The sequence below is a fragment of the Phallusia mammillata genome, chromosome 5 (assembly GCF_965637545.1).
Source record: "Phallusia mammillata chromosome 5, kaPhaMamm4.hap1.1, whole genome shotgun sequence".
Lineage (NCBI taxonomy): Eukaryota > Metazoa > Chordata > Ascidiacea > Phlebobranchia > Ascidiidae > Phallusia > Phallusia mammillata.
This window is the reverse complement of record NC_137256.1, coordinates 19,326,547-19,346,927: the sequence shown is the minus strand read 5'-3', so window position 1 is coordinate 19,346,927 and position 20,381 is coordinate 19,326,547. Positions and strand designations below refer to the sequence as shown.

The window sequence follows — 20,381 nt, the reverse complement described above, 5'->3', positions numbered from 1 at the left end:
TGTTCCAATGGTTGTAACCAATGGCATATATATATCTTAATTCTTAATACAACTAGCAACAGTTTTATTTACTTCTGTGACATAAAACACATTAGAATAGTTCGGTACTCACAAGCAAATGCTATGAATCAAATCTACTGACTAATTTTAAACAGTTTTCGTTGTAATCAATATCATTTAACTTGCTACAACTATAGCAACAGTTATATTTTCTTTTCTCGTATGTTAGTTTTATAAAAACGTTTGGCAAGAAGTAACAATGTTCTTACGTTCATTTAAATAGCAAGTATGTTTCTGATAAAAACAGTTTAGAATTTTGAAAAACTAACAGCAAAAATACACAACTGTATTCAATGTAAACAGCAAAATGAATCACCGAAAATCCAAAACAACAAAGATATTTCAAAACAAAACGTCAGCTGATTTACGTCCAATGAGCGTACTGTAACCTATTTAAAGTTTATTTACCGTAGTACAAAATATATTATTTATTTTTATTTTAAGCATAAATGTTTATAGACACAAAAACAAATGTTAGTTTTCAGATTGCTTGAAATAAATTGATCAAAAATTTTTTGGAGAAGTTAAAGATAAGAAGTTTTAATAAAATATATAACTATTTTTGTGTTGAAAATTTAGTTTTTTGATTAAAAAAACATTGGTTATTTTCATTGGTCATTGGTTAACTAAAATTGGTTATTTTTACAAATCTACAAAGCAACTTTTAAATACGACATAAAAACTTCTCCCTACTTCTCATCCTAAACAATTTGGGGGGATTTCCCAAATTACAGAAACATTTTTGATGAAAGTTGGCATTTTATTTAACTCGTGAAACAACCTTGTAAAGATGACAGAAAAGGGAGCATTGTTTGTTTGTTTAGGTAGGTATTTGAATTTTTAAGGGTTTGTTTTTATTTTGACACAAGTTTTTAATGTTTTTTTTTACTTTCTAGGCAATATTTGTCGTTCTCCAATCGCTGAAGCATGCATGAAGAAAATATTGCAAGAGAAAGGATTATTACAAAACGTAAGAAATGTATCTGCTAACATTTATTATAAAAATCAAATAAGTCCCCAAATTATTTACATTGCTAAAACACAGTGGTATCAGTGATGTTGACCTCTTTTCTTCAAAAAAGAATCTACTTTGAATGTATATTGTTTTGTGAAATACTAATGTCAAATATTTTTTCACAACATTTTTGTAATATAATCAAAAACATAACTGCCAGAGTACTTGTGTATATAGAAAAAAACATGCATACACTTCAACTATCGCTGTAGTCATGTTAGTGTATGTGGATCCAGTCTGCAGAACATGGCAGTTCCCGACGAGATCTTGTGCGTGCAGGACCTACATGTCCCGCGTGCACAACCCGTAAGTTCGCGTGCACAACCCATAAGTTTGCGTGCACGACCCGTAAGTTCGCGTGCAAGACCAATTTCAGCAGACGCAAAGCAAGTAAAAGAGGTCAATTGATACAGCCCAATTAAATGCCTTTGGTGCAAAATGTGCAAACCCCAAAAACTTGGCGTGCAAACATTTTTTTTCAAAAAAAAATCGTGCGTGCAGCTGCCACACTCTGCAGACTGGATGCGGATAATGTATTCTATATACACAAGTATGTTGGCTGTTATGTTTTTGATTAAATTACTTTTCAAGTCCCTGTATAGTGTTGTTATTATTCAAAATATTTGCACATGTGCGTTTTTCTACCTGACAGTGTGTAGTGTTGCAGACAATTTATATTTTAAGACCAATTTTAAACTGACTGTTTAACTTTAGCACATTTGTTTTTTAGTGGAATGTGGATAGTGCAGCAACTTCTGGACATGAAAGCGGGTCACCACCTGATTATCGTGGTCAGGCATGCATGAAGTCACATGGTGTGTATGAACTTGTAAAGAAGCACAGAGCCAGAAAAATTACAAGACAAGACTATGACACATTTGACTACATTTTTGGTATGGATGAAAACAACATGAGGTAAGAAAGCAAGAATCAGGTGTTTAGACATTAAAACTCTTTGGGCAAAGTGGAGAACTGCTAAAAAAGCATTGACTAGGCAGCAAATTGTGTGTTTTGGATATTTTATTCTGGTAACCGATCAGTTTTCTAAAATGCAAAAACATGTGCCATTGATTGTTCTCTCAGTTTTGATAACTTGTGTTTAATTCCAATTTCTCACAAACCACATCTTAAGTACGTATTATTTTCCTCAAAATGCAAAAGTACTAATAGCATATTTTATTCTGAAGCTTTCTGAGTGTCAGTACTGTACACTAACATGGTATTTGTCTCTCACAGTGATTTAAAAAGGATGGCACCCAAAACAGGACATAAGGCTGAACTGTTAATGCTTGGCACTTTTGACGACAACAAAACCTTTGGTGACATCATTGAGGATCCTTACTATGTGAGTATATATAATCAAACTGTTTTAAAAATATACCATTAAAATTTGGAAAGGGTATTTCGTGCAAAAGTATGTGCTACAAATTTATGCATGGTTTACAAACACACTTAAGTAATCAGTGCATTAACACCAAGACAATACAGATTGGTTATGTACAGACAAATCTGCTTAGTTGAATTGTGGTTAATTACATATTCCTTTTATTTGCATGGTAATTGTTTATCTGAAGTATCTGAAGCTTATTATTTAAATCAAAACAAATCCAGATATATACTCACATATTTAAATAAATCCCATATTCTTTTTTGTTTGGCATTTTATTGTGTAAGAGATTTTTAAACAATACAAATGTGAATAAATGCATAGTCTGGGTAATGGCATAAAAAGCTTGGCAAAATAGACATGCAATTAACCAAAATCATCCGTAATATGTTAGTTAACTTTGCTTATAGTATATTTATTACAAGGCAATTTGTTGTACAAGAATTGCTTTTTGCACAACACAACTCTTTGTGTGTCAATCTGACTTAATGCTTTTACAAAAATAGTCAAGTTGATTTTTTGTAAAATTGTAACTTAGCTTACCATGTATCACAAAAAACAGTGTTTCTAAAAAATTTTTTTTTACAGAGTTCAAATGACAAGGATTTTGACACGGTGTACGAACAGTGCTGGAGATCATGTAAAAACTTTTTAGAGTCAAGAAACATTTGATGTTGCACTTGAGCACTTTTCTATCAATAAATAAGTCGCATAAGAATTGCCTTTGTCCTGATTTATCCTGAGAAGGCTTTGTTGTAAAAACTTTCACAGGATCTTAAGATTTGCTGATAAACTGATTCATAGGCCTCCATAGGTCCACCCTGTGCAAAAGTAGTTAGGGTATGTATACTAGATTTGTCAATTTATTTCGAAGGTGTAGTTTTGAAATAATTATATATACATTCTTTATGTGGGCATTTACATTTAATTGCATATCCTGCCTAAATTGATTATTTATCACCAGACAGGCAACTGAACACAGGATTAATAATGAGCATCACTTCTAAAAATGTATTAACAGTTAGGTTTTTGACAGCAAATATATTAAACATTTTTGATGTTCGTATAGTTGGTAAGCCGTTGCAAAATATCAGGCCAAACAAAGTTACAAAATTATTTGTAATGGTCAAAAATGTCAGCTTACATAAGGATCATGGATAACCCCATCGGATGAAAGTGGATCATATGACCCCAAGGATTGTATGTTTGCTTTACATTCCACCTGCTCACACATCTGTTTCAGTACCCTGTAATCACAAGAAGGAAAAATGTATGCTTTGTTGTTAATAAATAACCTCAACACTAATACTGCCAAATTTATACCTCATATTGTTTGAATCCATTCCTAAAATAAACTCAAAGTCATGAAAATCTTCTTTTAAAATAGTTTTTGCCTTGTGGTCCTGTATGTGATAGAAAATTCCACGTCTTTCCATGCACACTCGGCCATGGTCACTGGGTGGTGCTCCAGCTTGTATTGAACTTACTCCACAGCTTTTCACATGCCACTGTTATGAATTTGTTACCAGTAAATTAAAAAGTAAACCTGTTTACAAGCACTGCCTTGCTACCTTATCTGCTGTTTTATTTTTGCAAAGTATTTCTTTGAAAATTGCTTCCGCCATCGGGGATCGACATGTGTTTCCTATAACAAGAAAATACGATTTTATACATGCAAGTATGCCACCATACTTGCATCAGCTGTGCTCTTTAATATTTAGACATAATCATGGTAATTGTTGGCAAGCAATATTCAGTTGTCAATAACTTACCTATTGCAATTGCAAACTCATTGAAATACTAACAAGTAGTAATTGTAAACTGTTTACTGACAAGATTTAACTCAAATGAAGTAAGTAAGTTGCTTATTGCATTCTTTAAGTGGCAGGGTAGCAAAAGATCTTGAATGAACCTTGTCGAATTTTTTTTTTTAAATAAAAAAAAAAGTACATAGTTTGCACATATATCTGTTAAGTAAGTATAAGAAAGCGTAAAATTTAAATAATCAAACAAGTACTCATCACACTTACCAAAACATACAAAAAGTACAGAGTGTTCCATTTCAAAAACCTAACCGGTATACTTAATGAATATCTGGTAACATAAAGTTGTGCGGAAACGCAAAGTCTGTGGATATAAAGTAGGTTGGTAACAGCATCCCACGTAAATTATTGACAACAAATTAACGATATGTATTATATTCAACAATCAACATCATCACTTACAGGAATGGCATTTGCAAGTGCGTTGCCCGAACAACTCCAACAGTTCGTTGGACAGTTTTTTTTGCTTTTGAGTAAACCCTTGAAAGACTGTTATTTAAAAACTTAAAGGCAAAGTCGAGAAAATATCTGGATTATCTGCTTCGAAATGCAAAGCGGCGTCTCGCTTTGCCTTGACAACAAAGCCCGCTTTTTAGTCAATCACACCGATTGAGTTTGAGTTTGAGTTGATTTTGATTGGTGACAACAAGTTTTTACATATTGATGTAGTTTTTACCATAGATCCTACATATGTCTATGTAGTATCAATGTTTTTCGAAACCAACAAAAAAGTAAACTATAACATATAGAAAAGCAAAACACTTACTGGAAGTAAAGCCTCCTTATACAATGTTACCTAAATTTTATAAACGGTGTTCTTGTGTGCACCAGACCCCAATTTGCAACTCAGCAACATATGTACAATCTCCGGTCGCCAACGTAGGCTAGCCTATTCAGACCAAGTCGAGCCGAAACGCCAACAAACCACACAAAGTACAACCTACATGTCCTCGCTGTAGGTGTTATGTGTTTAGTGCTGCCTTCAACGTATCAAACGGCCTGTGTCATCGACAGGGGTGGATTAAGCCCGTTGACAGTCCTAAACACGATTATAGTACACATGCAGTTGTAACCTAGCTTATGACTGGAGAGTGGGTAAAGCGAGTGTATAGCAATGTGTATTTTATATTTTTGTGTAATTTTTATTTTAGCGGCACATCTGACACGTCAAGGCGATTTTGTATTTCCTTTAAAGTCTAAGCGGCCTTATAGATTGCGTTTTCTAAAACTACACGCCCTAGCAGTTCGGAATCGTAAAAACGTTTCTTGTATCCGCCTTCCGTGTACGATAATCATTTCCTTTGTTTCGGAGCGACACTACCTTTGCCCCGAGTTATAATACCACGTTGTCGCTTGACTATATTTTTGCGTTTGCGAATTCAATAAAACATTCACTTACTTACTCACTTTAGACGAAGTTATCGCCAACGTTATACTTTACGTTCGTCGTAGTCTTATATTTTGTTTAATAAACCTTAATTGTCTTACGTTCTAGTTGTTATCAATCAGGAGTCGTCAGAGTTCTTGGCTTTGGTGAGGGTGCTTTATTTTTAAAAGCAGCTGTCAAATAATTCGAATCAGGTTCACCAAACCACGGCCCGTAATGTTATTGAATCTGGCTCGCGTAGGTATTTGGTCTTAAATACATTTTAAAATAATAAATCTTCAGTTAACCATTGTAAGTTGAATTACGATCGTCACCTACTTTCACAGGACGCATAAAAATGATCCAAAGGCAGTTTGTTACATCACAGACAAGCAGCTCGTCAGTATGCGCGAACATATACCATTCGTTTGTTAATTGTAATGGAATAAATTATATTGTCAAAAAATCACCAAGCTATGTCACCGATTTACAGGATAAAAAGAGTTCAGCGAGCCAAGCCTATACCTTGTATGCACTCAGACCCAAATTTGCAAGTCGCTCTTTCATATTTTTCGTTGTGTTTTCATTCAAAAACACTAAATAAAATGAAGCAACCGAGTTTATTAGGCGGTAAAATCTGTCTGCGCGGGCAGTCTGCAGCAAAAAGGTAGAAACAGTAATAATAAAAGCACATTAGCACCACCTAGTGCCCGACAGCAATGCAACATATATTGGGCATGCACAAGCGATGGAAGATTATGATCAATGGAGTGGAACGGATGAGGTGACGTCACGACAGGTAAAACGGCAAGTCCGCAAGAAAAGGTGTTTATGCTGGAATGGTATTAGCCCGCTTCTTCAACAAATGTTGACCGAACTAGAAACAAAAAATAGAATCCTGTCTTTGTTGGTTTAAAACAATGGTCCTCAACCTTATATTGATGGCATACCACCTAAACCAGTAGTGGGATTCAGCCGGTTTGCACCGGTTCTATAGAACCGTCTCAAGAATTTTTATGAGTTCAGCGAACCGGTTAGCATTACTGGTTACTGTCAATGGACTTTTTGTAACAGAACCGGGTAAAAAATATGACTTATGTGATAAAACCGGTTGAAAATAAATTGAATTCCACCACTGACCTAAACCCTGTTTAAATGGGCAAACCAAAAGTTAAGCTATTTTTCTTGGTCAGGCTAGCATATTTCTGAAACCAGCAACGTTAGCAATTTCAGAAGAATGTCCAAAACATGGGTTTCGCCCCAAACCAGGACTGATCAGTTTGGGTCCATTCCAGATCTGGCTTAATTGACGAAAAGCTGCTCGCGTACCACCTTAAAAGGTCCGTCGTACCACTTCTGGTATGCTTACCACAGGTTGAGAACTACTGGTTTAAGACAAAGGTTCTCAACATGAGGAGGGAAATTGAGATCTTGCAGTAAAATTGTGTTTTGTTTGATCTACTTTGCATGAGATATCCCTTTAGCTCCAAGTAAGTTTTTTTATTTATAAGCTTCAACACATGTCGGACATAAGGTGGGAAATAAGCAGTCAAGGTTGGAAATCACTGTACATAAAACAAATCTAGGTGTTTGTTAGTCATTTTAATCGATTAATTTTTAAAAAAAACTATTGATTAAGTGGTTTGTAATTTCAAATCAGTGATCTCAAATTAAACCCCACACTGCTCTCTCCACTGACCTTCGGTGGTGAGTCCTCCCATTCTCTATCTCGAATTGGAGTTCGCTTTAATCCCAGATCAACATTGTCATCTGGGGAGTCAGCGATATTATTTCTATGGGCGAATTTCTTCCGAAGAGCAGCTGCGATAAATTCTGCAGGATCACCAGGTTGACGGTCCTTAGGTGGCAACTTTTTATTCAAGGGTGTCCCTCCAGGAGATCTGAATAAAAAAACATTTCTGTCTAGTTTTGTCCAATTCTTTTCAGGCAAAAATCTGTGACTACCTATTTACACTACGACTAAATCCTTATTGTAAAAGCATATGAGCCAATAAATGATAAGCTGCAGACAGTGCACACTGTTTCGACCTATAAGGGTCTCATCAGTGCAGCTGGTGACGAGAGATCGGCCGCATTGGCTAGTGTAGCCATCAAACGGCACTCCAGTTTGTGGTGAGCAACAGGGTACAACCCCATACATCACCCAGTCTGTGCGATGCCACAACTGGGCATACAGCACAAATGAAACTGGCTCACAGTGGCCAAGCAACTGCTTGGGAACACTAGCCAATGCGGCCGATCTCTCGTCACCAGCTGCACTGATGAGACCTTATAGGTCGAAACAGTGTGCACTGTCTGCAGCTTAAATCCTTATTATTTTTGAATCTGCAACAAAACACTATTTTCTAGCAGAGTTAGACAAAAAACTGAAACACCTATCTAAAAGTACAACTACACCGCAACATGAAGAAATATACACTTTTAAAGATACACACTACTTAATTTTTAAAAATGAATCAACTTTTTTTGAATAAGCCATATATCTTTGCAGACATAAAAAAATCTCCTCCGAGTTGGTGTAGTTTACACTTATGATACATGCAAGAATAACAACACACACACACCGACCTTGTTACAGACTTTAGTTTAACCTTGTGAAGATCCTTCAGTACATCAGACATTGATAAGACTGATTTGGGTTTTTCGGAAACTGTCTGGCCCTGAAATTTCAGTATGTTGACAAAGATAAAGCACAATAGTTGCTAAAATGTTTATGCATGATTTGTTCACTTTACCATGAGTCTTGAATACCAACTATTGTAAGCTGCAGACAATGCACACTGTTTCGACCTAGGGCCATGCCTCTTATTGAAGAGGTTTGTAAGGCATGGCTTTTCAGCTTGCTGCTCCCAACAAACTGGAGTCCCTTAAGGGGCTACATTAGCTCACATGGCCGATCTCTTGTCACCAGCTGCATTGATGAGATCTTGTATGTCGAATAAGTGTGCACTGTCTTCAGCTTTTCATGTATTGGCTCAATGCTTTTACACAATTTATTGTGTTTGACATTTCTACACACTTTTACTAGCTTTTAGTGAAATTTGAGTCAAAATTAGAAGAAGTAAAATTTACCCTAGCTTCTTTTCGTCGTTTAATTAGCTCAAACACATCATTTCCTGCTGAGTTCGGAGTGTGAGAGATAAGTGGTGGAGGAGGAGGAGGTGGAATGGGGGGAGGAGGAGGAATTGACCCACTTGGTGGTGGAGGAGGAGGTGCTGGGGCTTTTATGGGTGTAGAGGTTGATGCTGGTTCCCCTGCCCCACTCATCGTTGAATTAAAACTAGTTGAAACTGAAACAAAAAATGGTGTTTTATATTTACACCACATGTTGATTTGAGATAGACCGATATAGATTTTTTAAGGATGATAGTTATTAACTATAAGTTGGTTGATAAGCAGTGGTGGGATTTAACTGGTTCGCACCAATTCTATAGATTAGCAAACCGGTTAGCATTACTGGTTACTGTAAATACACTTTTGTAACAGACCTGGCTGAAAAATATGACTTTTGTGATAGAACCGGATGACAAAAAATTTGAATCTCACCACTGCCGATTAACCTATATTCAAAGTCAATATTCTATTTGCAGTAAATTATTACCTTTTGGTCGTGCTTTGCGAAACGTACATATAAACAACCGTAATCATGTAAAACAGCAACTAGCTTTCGATTTGCTTTTTACCGGTCAGTGGCTGGGCAATGCTAAGGCAAGACACAATTACGCCAACTAAAAATAACAAAGTTACAAACATGTGGTAATATGGCGAATATCAGCGCCAATAATCGACCTATGCCTAATGTGGATGTACATGCCAATTTGTAATTCCAGAATTTCTGGCTTGGAAAAAAAACTATAATAAAATCCAGTAGGTAGCATAAAAAGCTTGGCACACTTAATGTGCAACTAATCAGACTTCTGCATATTGTTTTACAATGCAAGGAAGTATATTTGAATATTCTAGTTTCGTAAAAATGGTTGCAAAAACAGGTGATAGAAGTGGTCTATGTACTTACATGTGTCCTGCTTATTTTGGGTTTGATTTGAAACCAACATTGCAATTTGTGACCGAAGTTGTGACAATTCATCTTCCAGGGCAGAAATTTTGGTCACCATTTCATCTTGGGGTAAGGATGACATGGATGAAGCCGTAAACAGTGAAGATTCCGCTAAACATAGATAACATAAAAAACATTTAGTGCAGTGGTTCTCAAAGTTTTTCACTATTTTTTTCAAATCGGTCCCTCTGCCATGATATCGAGGGCTCGCGGTCCCTTAGTTGGAATGTGTATTTTAGCAAAACGAAATCTGATTTGCAAAATTTTAGCCAGTTATGCAAAATTAGGCATAGCAATGATGCAAAAAAAAACAGTTTGTGGCATGACAGACGAGTCAAAACTATAAGATTGTGCTTGAACAATTGTTTTTTTTCTTAGTTATCATGCAATAAAGGCTATTGTTTAGCAATGGAGACAGTCGATCTTTAATTTTACTTTGATTTAAACTTATTCAGTGGCACAAACTGACACCAAATAAGCTTATAGAAGTACTTTACAACCTTTTCATGATCCCTGCAAAAATGCTTCACGAACCACTAAAGGACTGCGGACCCCAGTATGGGAATCACTGATTTAGTGAATTGTTCTTTACTTGTTTGTACTTATAGTGTAGAACAGGGGTGGGGAACCTGCGGCCCGCTTGCCTTTTTAATGTGGCCCCCGTCACAATTTTAGTATACAACATAATTTTAGTATACAACATATTTTAGTATAGGTACAGTATACAACATAGAATAAAAAAACAATAAAATTTTTATGTACAAATATGTCCTTGAAATGACTTCGACACTTATCTCCCCATCCACATTATGACGCCAAACTTCTAAAAATTGCTACACATTCAACCACTTGCTTTATTTGTGACGTAACAGTCACTCGATTGCCTCTCCTTGCAGTAACAAATCATTTGTCATGTGGTGTATTTTTTTGAATTGCGTTTAGAGCTGTTAGCGTGGATCCTTATATTGGTATTTTAAATATGTTCTTGGAAAAAAAACAGATCGATATACTGGAGCTAGGGTATTCCAGAAAGAATGGACAAACTCTTATTTTTAGTCGAAATAAGTGATAAACCTGTATTATAATATTATAACACGGAATTTAACAAAATGTTTGGCCCGCCCGAAAATATTGTGCAATTCATGCGGCCCGCAGTGCTAAGTAGGTTCCCCACCCCTGGTGTAGAAGAACTTGGTATAAAACAGGGTTGTCTAAAAGAATATAGCACAGGTGCAAAACTTACTAAATGAGACCCAGAAATTTTATTCAACATGAACATTTTGATAGAATCTGCCTGGGTCAGGGGTCGTCAACCTTTACCACTCTGAGAGCCATTCCGACTAACTTCACATGGTAAAAAAAACGCTAGGAGCCACAAAGCTGTTTTGAATAGTTTAAAGAGCTCTTCTGGCAAATGTGATTTTTATTCCGACGTTTCGACGTCCTATACAGGTCGTCTTCATCAGGGTAAATAACACTGAATGCGACTTGAACAGTGCACGATAAACAAAGGAAAAAAGGAAAAAAAAAGAATAGAACGCAAGCACGTAACAACGCAACGAAAACACCGCGCGATAACAAATGATTGACCCTCTAATCTTTAAGCAGGTGCCTGTAGCACGCTGGAAGCATCACGTCTGTTTTGATATTCATTGTGTTGACCCGTTGGTGAATATTCCATGACTCAAGAAATAGTCTTTTCCTGTAGTCAGGCTCCCGGGCCACAACAGAAGCCGCATTGAAATCAATACGGTGGCCTTGTGATACCGCGTGATTGGACAGGGCCGACTTCTTTGCGTCGCTGTTGGCAACATCCCGCTGATGTTCTTTTCGGCGGGTGTTGAGTGACCTTCCAGTCTCCCCGATATATATTAACGGACACTCGGCGCAGGGAATAGAATATACAACACCACGTTGTTCAAGGGTGTCGATTGGATCTTTCGGGTGACTCAGTAGCTTGCGGAGAGTATTGGCAGGTTGAACGCCAACCGCTACGCCGAAGTCACGCAACATACGCCGTAGAATATCCGTCAATTTCGGTATGTACGGAAGTGTCACAAAACCCTCTGTTTTTGGATGGGTCACCTGTTTGGGACACGTTGCCCGTCCATCACGGAGAATCCAGTTGGGGTAGCCGTTGTATTTCAAGGCTTTGCGAACCTTAGCCAGTTCCGCCTCGCAGTCGTCGCTATGAGTGCACAAGCGTCGTGCCTGATCTTTTAGGGAACGAACCACCCCTCTTTTCTGGTATGTGGGGTGATGAGATCGAAAATTGAGATACCTGCTGGTACTCGTTGGCTTGTGGTACACTCTCGAGTACAAGACGCCGTCATCGGTTCTTGTGACTTGAACGTCTAAAAATGGAAGACAGTTTACCGATTGGAGTTCCATGGTAAACTGAATGCCTGGTTGCGCCTCGTTGAGATGCTGTAAAAATGCCTCAACCTTGTTCTTAGCAATGACACAAAAAATGTCGTCAACATATCGCCGCCAGAATCTTGGTGGATTGGCAAATGTTGATAAGGCTTTTTCCTCAAGCGCTTCCATTGTCATGTTTGCGACAACCACGGAGACCGGGGAACCCATCGCTGTGCCTTGAACCTGTTGGTAAAAGCTTCCCCTGAATGTTAAAAAGGATTGCTCCAAGCAAATCCGCAAACCGTCCACAATATCCAACGGGACCCATGGTGTTCTGTCTTTAAGGCTATGGTCGTTTAAAATCCTGGATGACGCGATGTCCATCGCCAATTCCACAGGAACACTTGTAAAAAGTGACACGACGTCATAAGACACCATTAACTCTTCGTTGGACAGGGGCGGCAACTGTGCTATCTCTTGAACAAACTTGGACGAGTTCGAAACAGTCCATTCCGTATTGCCCACGAGCGGAGAAATAACTTTCGCTAGGTACTTCGCAAGATTGTAGGTTGGAGTACCAACAAACGAAACGATTGGTCGCAGAGGGATGCCTTCCTTGTGTATTTTTGGTAAGCCGTAGATGCGCGGAGCGGAGCCGTCCGTGCTATGCAGTTGATGGAATACGGCTTCAGAAATGCATTGCCTCAAGCCAACGAGTACCAGCAGGTATCTCAATTTTCGATCTCATCACCCCACATACCAGAAAAGAGGGGTGGTTCGTTCCCTAAAAGATCAGGCACGACGCTTGTGCACTCATAGCGACGACTGCGAGGCGGAACTGGCTAAGGTTCGCAAAGCCTTGAAATACAACGGCTACCCCAACTGGATTCTCCGTGATGGACGGGCAACGTGTCCCAAACAGGTGACCCATCCAAAAACAGAGGGTTTTGTGACACTTCCGTACATACCGAAATTGACGGATATTCTACGGCGTATGTTGCGTGACTTCGGCGTAGCGGTTGGCGTTCAACCTGCCAATACTCTCCGCAAGCTACTGAGTCACCCGAAAGATCCAATCGACACCCTTGAACAACGTGGTGTTGTATATTCTATTCCCTGCGCCGAGTGTCCGTTAATATATATCGGGGAGACTGGAAGGTCACTCAACACCCGCCGAAAAGAACATCAGCGGGATGTTGCCAACAGCGACGCAAAGAAGTCGGCCCTGTCCAATCACGCGGTATCACAAGGCCACCGTATTGATTTCAATGCGGCTTCTGTTGTGGCCCGGGAGCCTGACTACAGGAAAAGACTATTTCTTGAGTCATGGAATATTCACCAACGGGTCAACACAATGAATATCAAAACAGACGTGATGCTTCCAGCGTGCTACAGGCACCTGCTTAAAGATTAGAGGGTCAATCATTTGTTATCGCGCGGTGTTTTCGTTGCGTTGTTACGTGCTTGCGTTCTATTCTTTTTTTCCTTTTTTCCTTTGTTTATCGTGCACTGTTCAAGTCGCATTCAGTGTTATTTACCCTGATGAAGACGACCTGTATAGGACGTCGAAACGTCGGAATAAAAATCACATTTGCCAGAAGAGCTCTTTAAACTTGATACTATGCCTGGCAGCAATAGCTTGTATACTGTTTTGAATAGAATTGACCAAAAATGCAAACCAAAACAGTAACCTCACTTTGTGTGTTAACCTGTCAGTTTGCCTTATTCAGACTGCATTTCAAGGGTACCGTATTTTACGGACCACAAGGCACAATTTAAATCCTTTTTTTCCTCATAAATTGATCGTGCGCCTTATAAGCCGGTGTGCCTATTGTATGGATCAAGTAGTGCTTTATTGCCTACACTCCAGTACGGATACTATTATTATATTAATAAACCACCGTCTTACACATTTTTTATATATTAATAAACCACAACTATGGTGAAAGCAACTAGCAACTGTGATATTCACTAGACTCATTTTTTCTTTTGCTCATTGTACTATTGTGACTTGCTTACATTCATTACATAACAAGTAAACTTTTATAATCAATACTCCTTAAAATATGTTGGGTTCTATAGCCCGGTGCGCCTTATGTATGAACAAAAAACTAATCAAAGCAATTTATTGACAGTGCGCCTTATAATCGGGTGTGCTTTATGGTCCGTAAAATACGGTAATTGTAGCTACTGGAAGCAGGTTGGCTCATGTTATTGCATTTTCATTTTCAACGTTTGTGCTCAGCATAATCGTCACAGAATGTGTATTCAAAACGTTTAGTAATTTAAAAAACTGAGCCACTTAAGAGGGATCAATGAGCCATATGCAGCTACGGAGCCACGGGTTGGCGACAACTGGCCTGGGTGAAGCATTGCAAAAAATTCTTGTTTACATATTTAACTTTTTGAGATATATTAAGGGGGTCTAGAGTAGTAAGAAACAGGATTTTTATATTACAGTTCAAGTGGACACATGTAACCGGGTGCTAAACTTTATATTTGGGTTAAGTAGAGACACTGGTTAGCAAAAAAATAAACTGCAATGCAGCCAACAAGAATGATAAAGTGGTACACCCATATGTCAAGGAAAAGGCTGTTTATATTATTGTTTGTCATTAAACTGACCAATACACATACAAATTGAAATTGACAATTTACCTGTTTTACAGTCTTCAGCATCACCTCTTAAATTGTGTGAAGACCTTGAATATCCAATTCTCCTGCATAAAAACATAACCAAATATGTATTCATATTTCGGAAAATTTATTGCAATTTATATGCATGGCAAATATAGGCTAATGCTGCAATAGGTCAATATAAAAATGTGAATCTTAAAACTTACACATCAGGAATATCCACAAGTTGACAAATGTCAGAAAGTGAAAACAAAGTTCTTTGTTGATTGTCAATCAATCTTGCCCCATTTGGAAGCAGCTCAAACCTATAAAAATACACTTATTGCTGATAAGTGATAAACAAACACACACAAAATATTTTTTAAGGACAAACGACTTATTGTTTTTTTTATGAACTTTAATCAATAGACATAAGGTTTATTATAGTTTTCATCACACCAAGTAACAAGCTGGGTGATTCCATTTTTCAGTTTAAAGTAAAAGTATTACTCATCCAAATATTTGAGAAATCTACGGCCTATTTACAATCATAGACAGATAGGTAAAAGTGTTAATTCTAAGGTGGGATTTGAACCCACAAAATAAGTATGTCGAAAGCTGTTGCAATATAAAGTATGCAACCAGTTCTGTTCACACCTTGGACGTTGTGTGTTGGACAGTGGCAGGGTTGACCCAATTCTTCTGATAATACTTCGACATGTCCCTGATTTCACATTATCAGTTTTAATCTGAAAAACAGAATGTGTATTTTTTATCATAAAAAAGATATATATCTCAGGCTTAGGTACATATGCCAATTGATTTGAGTCTTTTGAAAGATCATTTAATAATTTTTAGACCATCAGGCTTAATATTTTGGTAAACGTTTTTGGTAAGAACCACATATGTTAGCTCCCATAGGAATTTCCTTAGTCCAATCTTTTCCAAATCTCATGTGACCAGATTTTAAAATTTTACTTCCAACTCTAAAAGCTCTTTTTTTAGCTGATGAGCACTGCTTAGCAAAGCACCAAATCAAAGTTATTACTCTAAATGGAATTGTGCAACAGAGGTAAAATCAATACCAGTCTGCATGGATATGCTTTCTCTTTGCTGTAACCACACAACATATATTTAGTTGAATTTGTTTGCATAGGTATTGGTCCTGTTGCCCAGATACACTATGCATGTGTTTACCTTAGTTGACTTAGAACAAACTGTTCCTAGCTTGACATGTACAAAATTTAAATCACATTCAAATTAACCACGCATATAATAAGTGTTTAAAAGCTTTGGATAACCGACTGGGTAATATTACACAAAGGGTTAACATTTTAATTTAGCATGATTACCCTAATTACGAACTAATGTAATTAATGTATGTCTATCTATCAGTAAGTTCTGCGGGTCTGATTGAATCGGCCCTAGGATGTTTTGAAACAAAATGTCAAGTCAGTCATTTTTCATATGTAGGAAGCAATCACACAGTTTCATTAAAAATAGGTGGATATTGAGTATAAATTTAAAACATCTGCATTATTTTGTTGTTGACATACATATAAAATCATAATGTGAACATGTAAACAATGTATGACAAATTCGCATACCAACCACCTAATTCAAAATACATGGAGATGAGCACCACAATCTTGTTTGTGAAGGCCATGGCCAAACTGTTGAAACGTTATTTGTATCTCTGTTGACGACATGTATTTTTGGGCAAAATATTTGGAGCTTGCGTATGTATTTTGATTTTTACTTTAGCAAGAATCCGTGCTGTGAGACTAAAGTTACAGCGCAGTATCAAAGTAACATACCTGGTCCGTATTTTCATTGTCATTCAAGACCATATCCATCTTGGTCATAAGCACACTTTGATGCGTAGTGAAGATGTTGTTTTGTGTAAAAAACAAGTTAAAGATTCATTCATTTAAGCATGCTGTATTGGTCAAGTGTATAAAATGCCAACTAAATTCCCTAATAAAACACCTGAAACCTTTAAACAAAGGTACTTAATTTATGAACACAAATAGAGTGGCACATGAAATTGGTACTTTGATGGTCAACATAAAACCATTTACAAATTCTGCATCACTTTGTTTTACAAACTTGTACACTATCAAGTGCACTTTTTGATTGCATTTTTCTTTCTAAAACTTAAAACAGCTGGTAAAATTTCTGTAATGATTTGTTTTCCTGTTGATTGCTCCCTGTGGCAGCGGTAGTCTTGTGTGAACCTTTATCACATAACATCGCAGCAATAATTGAATAACAACCCCATTGTTACTGCACTTTATATTGCCCTGAGTGCCATGTTGCTTTTCTGGCTTAATTTCTGTTTTAATGCTGATGTTTCACTATGACTTCGGTCACAGACAATTTATTCAAAGAAGCTTGCTGAGAATAGCCAATATTTTTTAAAACAAACAAAGCAAGTCAAGAAATTCCAGAGGAAAAAATCGCATAGTTTAAAATGCCACTTAATATTATTTAAGAAATTGTTGAAATACAATCAAAACGTAACCCTTACTCGTCACATTTTGTCTTGTTCACAAACCGAAAAATGTAGTTTAAACCAAAAAAATATATGCTGAAGTACACTTTCTTTTGTTGAATACATTTTAAGATAACTTATCAAAATTGAGAGGCAACATAGTCTTCATCCTGTAATACAAATTAACAAAAAAATGTGCAAGTTCTTAATTCACAACTTCAACCTCACACCGCATATAAATATCTGGAAACTTGACGAAGCGTAACAACACATGAAAGGTGACTTTTAATGCGCAGACTATGCGCAACCTTCCCTGACCAGATTTTTTTAACTTTTTATACTTGTCTAGTGTCTACGCATAAAAAATATTTCAATCACATTATTTTCTTGTATCTGTACACAATCAAATGTTCTATGCTGATCCGAGACAAAGATTATACGATGTTTTGGACAAAACGTGCTGCAATTTTGCTTACAAAGGAAAGATTAAATATACGTCATTTCAGAGACAAAGAGGCAGCTTTTAGACGCATTTATCAAGATTGAGGTAAATTAATTTTACTCTTGTGTTCTACGTGTAGAAATATGTTGACGCATATGTCCTCGGGCCGCGGCATGGTTGCGCCCTGACTAAACGAATTAATTGTAGTATAAAAGTTACTTGAAATTAAACAAGTTTGGTCCCGAGAAATTTGTAGCCTAGTTATGTAAGGCTCTTTCAGTTGTTTGAAATGGCGGTGGAAAAGATCTTCATGGTTGGCGGAGTTAATACTTAAAAAACAATTTTGAGATAACATATAGGCTACATGCATTCAAGTGCATTTTTTAGCAATTCTAAAGAGCCAGTGCTCCCTCTCTGCGCAGCCTACCGCCGTCCAAGCGTTTCTGCATGTGTGCTTGTACGAAGCAGGATAGGCTAAATTACCTCCTGTCTTCACGATTGTCACCTTTTGCTCATTGTGGCCTTGTTGGTACCTAATTTAGTCATGGTAAAAAAATCCCACAAAATACGGCAATTCTTAAAATGTAGGCTATCCTATGCCCAAGCATGTCTGTTTTGGTTATATTGGTTTTGGATATATATTTATAGCTTGCATCCCGTGAGATCAGATGGATTACTGATTGTCGTTTCTAGTTTGGATCAAGACAAAGCACATTATCTAATAATTATTAAGTGCTAAAAATCTTTGAAAAACCCAACCTGTAGGCTATCCGTGAGCGGATTAATATGGTGCTGACTGCCACAACCAGGGCACAAATGCCTAAGAGTTTTGTTTTAGTTTTTTGCCACATTAACAACAGTGTGTATAAATATTTTTTTCTCTGGAACACTATATACCAGGGGTGGCCAAACTGCGGCTCCCGAGCCGCATGCGGCTCATTGAGACTTTGATTGCGGCTCTTTGATGCTGCACATGCATTCCCCATGTTGCAGTTGTTTGACCAGATGACAAAGTGTCATTTGTCATAGCCAATGTACTTTCCGAAAACCAACCGAAAAGAACATTATTGTACAGAAGCGTGCTAGATTGTGCATTGTAGTCAAATATATTTTGGGATTTAAGCTTTAAGTCAAGACTGACATTGAAAGCATTTTACATGTGTATTGCAGCATCTACTAGCAATAACTGCAAAGTTTAAACCTGTGTGTCTTATCTGTCAAGCTTCGCTCAATCATTACAAAACTAGCAACTTGAAACGTCATTACGAAGCTAAACAAAAAAATTTCCCATTATATCAGCCTAATTTCAAACACCTTGCATATCATACACTTCGTTGTGAGTGAATAAATTCTTTTTTTGATTTTTTTGTGTTGCGGCTCTTTTAAAACGAAGTTATGTGATATGCGGCTCAAGTGTGAAGCAGGTCTGGCCACCCCTGCTATATACGGATCTGTTACACCTCGCTTCTGGGCACCTTTTTATCAATCGTTTTTATGCGACGCTTGTTTCGCAACTTTTTATCATTTCTTTACGTGACTCAAGTGTGTATAAACGGGTGTAACTGATGTGGCCTTCATATCACTGATGATGGCATGAGCATTTGCCGAAACGTTTGAAATAAAAAACATGTCCCTTTTTACGGGGCCGTTATTTTTTTAATGGTCTGTTTGGGCCGTTATTTTCACCATTCAATTTTTCTGTTATCTTAATTAGGATGACTTTAAACGTTTTATCTAGTATTGTTGAATTATGTTGCTGGTACTGTATTTGATTCGACGCGAAAAAAACCTTCATGAAAATTTTGAAAGTTGTTTTACGTAAAAAGCAATGTTTTACCTCACTTGCTGCACTACATCACGTTACTAATGGTGTGGTTTTTGTGCGTTGCTAATTGCAAATTTAAGGTTTAACACTGACATTTTTTGTAAAACTAAAGAAAGCTAGAAAAACACCAAGCCATAAGGCGGTGGTTTTTAACTCGTTTCAGGCCATGGACCACCGGCCCAGTAAAAACAATATCGTTTACCATTTACTTATTGAGCAAGATTGAAGTGCGCATACGAAACAACCAATTGGGCTTGACACATCCTTTTAAACCTGTTTTTAAAGAATTAATATACATTTATTACCAGCTAACATTTTGATACTCTTTCAACGTGTAATATGCAATCATCTCTATAGTTGATTACCAAAATTAGTGGACGTCCTGTGGATCACCCAAAAATTCATCATGGACCACTAGTATAGTCAATGGACCCACACTTGAGAACCACTGCCATAAGGTAACTACCGATTTGTTTGCAACTGTACGTATTTGATACCATAGCAAAACTTTTTCCGGTAGAGAGAGCTGCCGAGCAAATACAAGGCACAGCAAAGTTGCGGACCCGGTTCTAAATATAGATTGCGAACATTCAGCCAACGGTGAAGTTTATGCTGCCGCGTGGTTTGTTAGTAGTCGTGAACAAAAAAGCAGTAGCAAGAAATTATCGTTCCGTAGCCGTATATTGCTGAGCTAGAAGGTAGTCGAAACCCGAATACAGGCGACGGTTAAGATCACAGCCAGTTTGCGACGCTTTTAATTTCGCTCGTTTGTTGACAGAGGCGCCGTGTTGTTTTAGTTCCAGAATCAAAACAAGGGTTCGAGTGTTGCGTACTCGAGATAAGGTTGGGAACCAGTTAAGTAATTCGCGCCTTTTTGTTCCTGTTTATTTGCCTTTGGTTTTTGGACAATTATTAAC

At 37.4% G+C, this 20,381-nt stretch overlaps 4 protein-coding genes across 4 annotated transcripts; 1 reads left to right on the top strand and 3 right to left on the bottom strand.

The window, feature by feature from the left end:
* Window positions 1-746: 746 nt before the first annotated feature.
* LOC145228191 (low molecular weight phosphotyrosine protein phosphatase-like) lies at window positions 747-3,180 on the top strand. The gene is made up of 5 exons (XM_080093196.1): window positions 747-884; window positions 957-1,030; window positions 1,806-1,990; window positions 2,312-2,420; window positions 3,051-3,180. Exons 1-5 carry the CDS (start codon window positions 851-853, stop codon window positions 3,132-3,134), a joined length of 486 nt encoding a protein of 161 aa, XP_079949322.1. The 5' UTR covers window positions 747-850; the 3' UTR covers window positions 3,135-3,180.
* On the bottom strand, window positions 3,024-5,015 carry LOC145228192 (low molecular weight phosphotyrosine protein phosphatase-like). Its single transcript, XM_080093197.1, has 6 exons — window positions 4,688-5,015; window positions 4,493-4,589; window positions 4,034-4,107; window positions 3,786-3,970; window positions 3,607-3,709; window positions 3,024-3,283 (listed from the first exon to the last, which is right to left on the bottom strand). Exons 2-6 carry the CDS (start codon window positions 4,521-4,523, stop codon window positions 3,197-3,199), a joined length of 480 nt encoding a protein of 159 aa, XP_079949323.1. The 5' UTR covers window positions 4,524-4,589; window positions 4,688-5,015; the 3' UTR covers window positions 3,024-3,196.
* Window positions 5,016-6,252: 1,237 nt separating this feature from the next.
* Window positions 6,253-16,718, bottom strand: LOC145228190 (mitochondrial fission regulator 2-like). The gene is made up of 9 exons (XM_080093195.1): window positions 16,521-16,718; window positions 15,361-15,452; window positions 14,931-15,029; window positions 14,746-14,807; window positions 9,688-9,840; window positions 8,745-8,962; window positions 8,241-8,332; window positions 7,351-7,552; window positions 6,253-6,528 (listed from the first exon to the last, which is right to left on the bottom strand). The coding sequence occupies exons 1-9, from the start codon at window positions 16,566-16,568 to the stop codon at window positions 6,481-6,483; spliced, it is 1,014 nt and encodes a 337-aa protein (XP_079949321.1). The 5' UTR covers window positions 16,569-16,718; the 3' UTR covers window positions 6,253-6,480.
* LOC145228188 (uncharacterized) lies at window positions 11,135-12,525 on the bottom strand. The gene has a single exon (XM_080093194.1). The coding sequence runs from the start codon at window positions 12,523-12,525 to the stop codon at window positions 11,323-11,325; it is 1,203 nt and encodes a 400-aa protein (XP_079949320.1). The 3' UTR covers window positions 11,135-11,322.
* Window positions 16,719-20,381: the final 3,663 nt, after the last annotated feature.

Coding starts and splice junctions, on each gene's coding strand:
- LOC145228191 (XM_080093196.1), top strand. CDS start 851: ATGACAGAAAAGGGAGCATTGTTTGTTTGTTTAG. Junction 885..956: donor AGCATTGTTTGTTTGTTTAG/GTAGGTATTTGA, acceptor TTTACTTTCTAG/GCAATATTTGTCGTTCTCCA. Junction 1,031..1,805: donor AGAAAGGATTATTACAAAAC/GTAAGAAATGTA, acceptor TTTGTTTTTTAG/TGGAATGTGGATAGTGCAGC.
- LOC145228192 (XM_080093197.1), bottom strand. CDS start 4,523: ATGGAACACTCTGTACTTTTTGTATGTTTTG. Junction 4,108..4,492: donor TGTACTTTTTGTATGTTTTG/GTAAGTGTGATG, acceptor TTCTTGTTATAG/GAAACACATGTCGATCCCCG. Junction 3,710..3,785: donor ATGGATTCAAACAATATGAG/GTATAAATTTGG, acceptor TTGTGATTACAG/GGTACTGAAACAGATGTGTG.
- LOC145228188 (XM_080093194.1), bottom strand. CDS start 12,525: ATGGTGTCTTATGACGTCGTGTCACTTTTTACAAGTGTTCCTGTGGAA.
- LOC145228190 (XM_080093195.1), bottom strand. CDS start 16,568: ATGACCAAGATGGATATGGTCTTGAATGACAATGAAAATACGGACCAG. Junction 15,453..16,520: donor ACAATGAAAATACGGACCAG/GTATGTTACTTT, acceptor TCTGTTTTTCAG/ATTAAAACTGATAATGTGAA. Junction 8,333..8,744: donor AACGACGAAAAGAAGCTAGG/GTAAATTTTACT, acceptor CTGAAATTTCAG/GGCCAGACAGTTTCCGAAAA.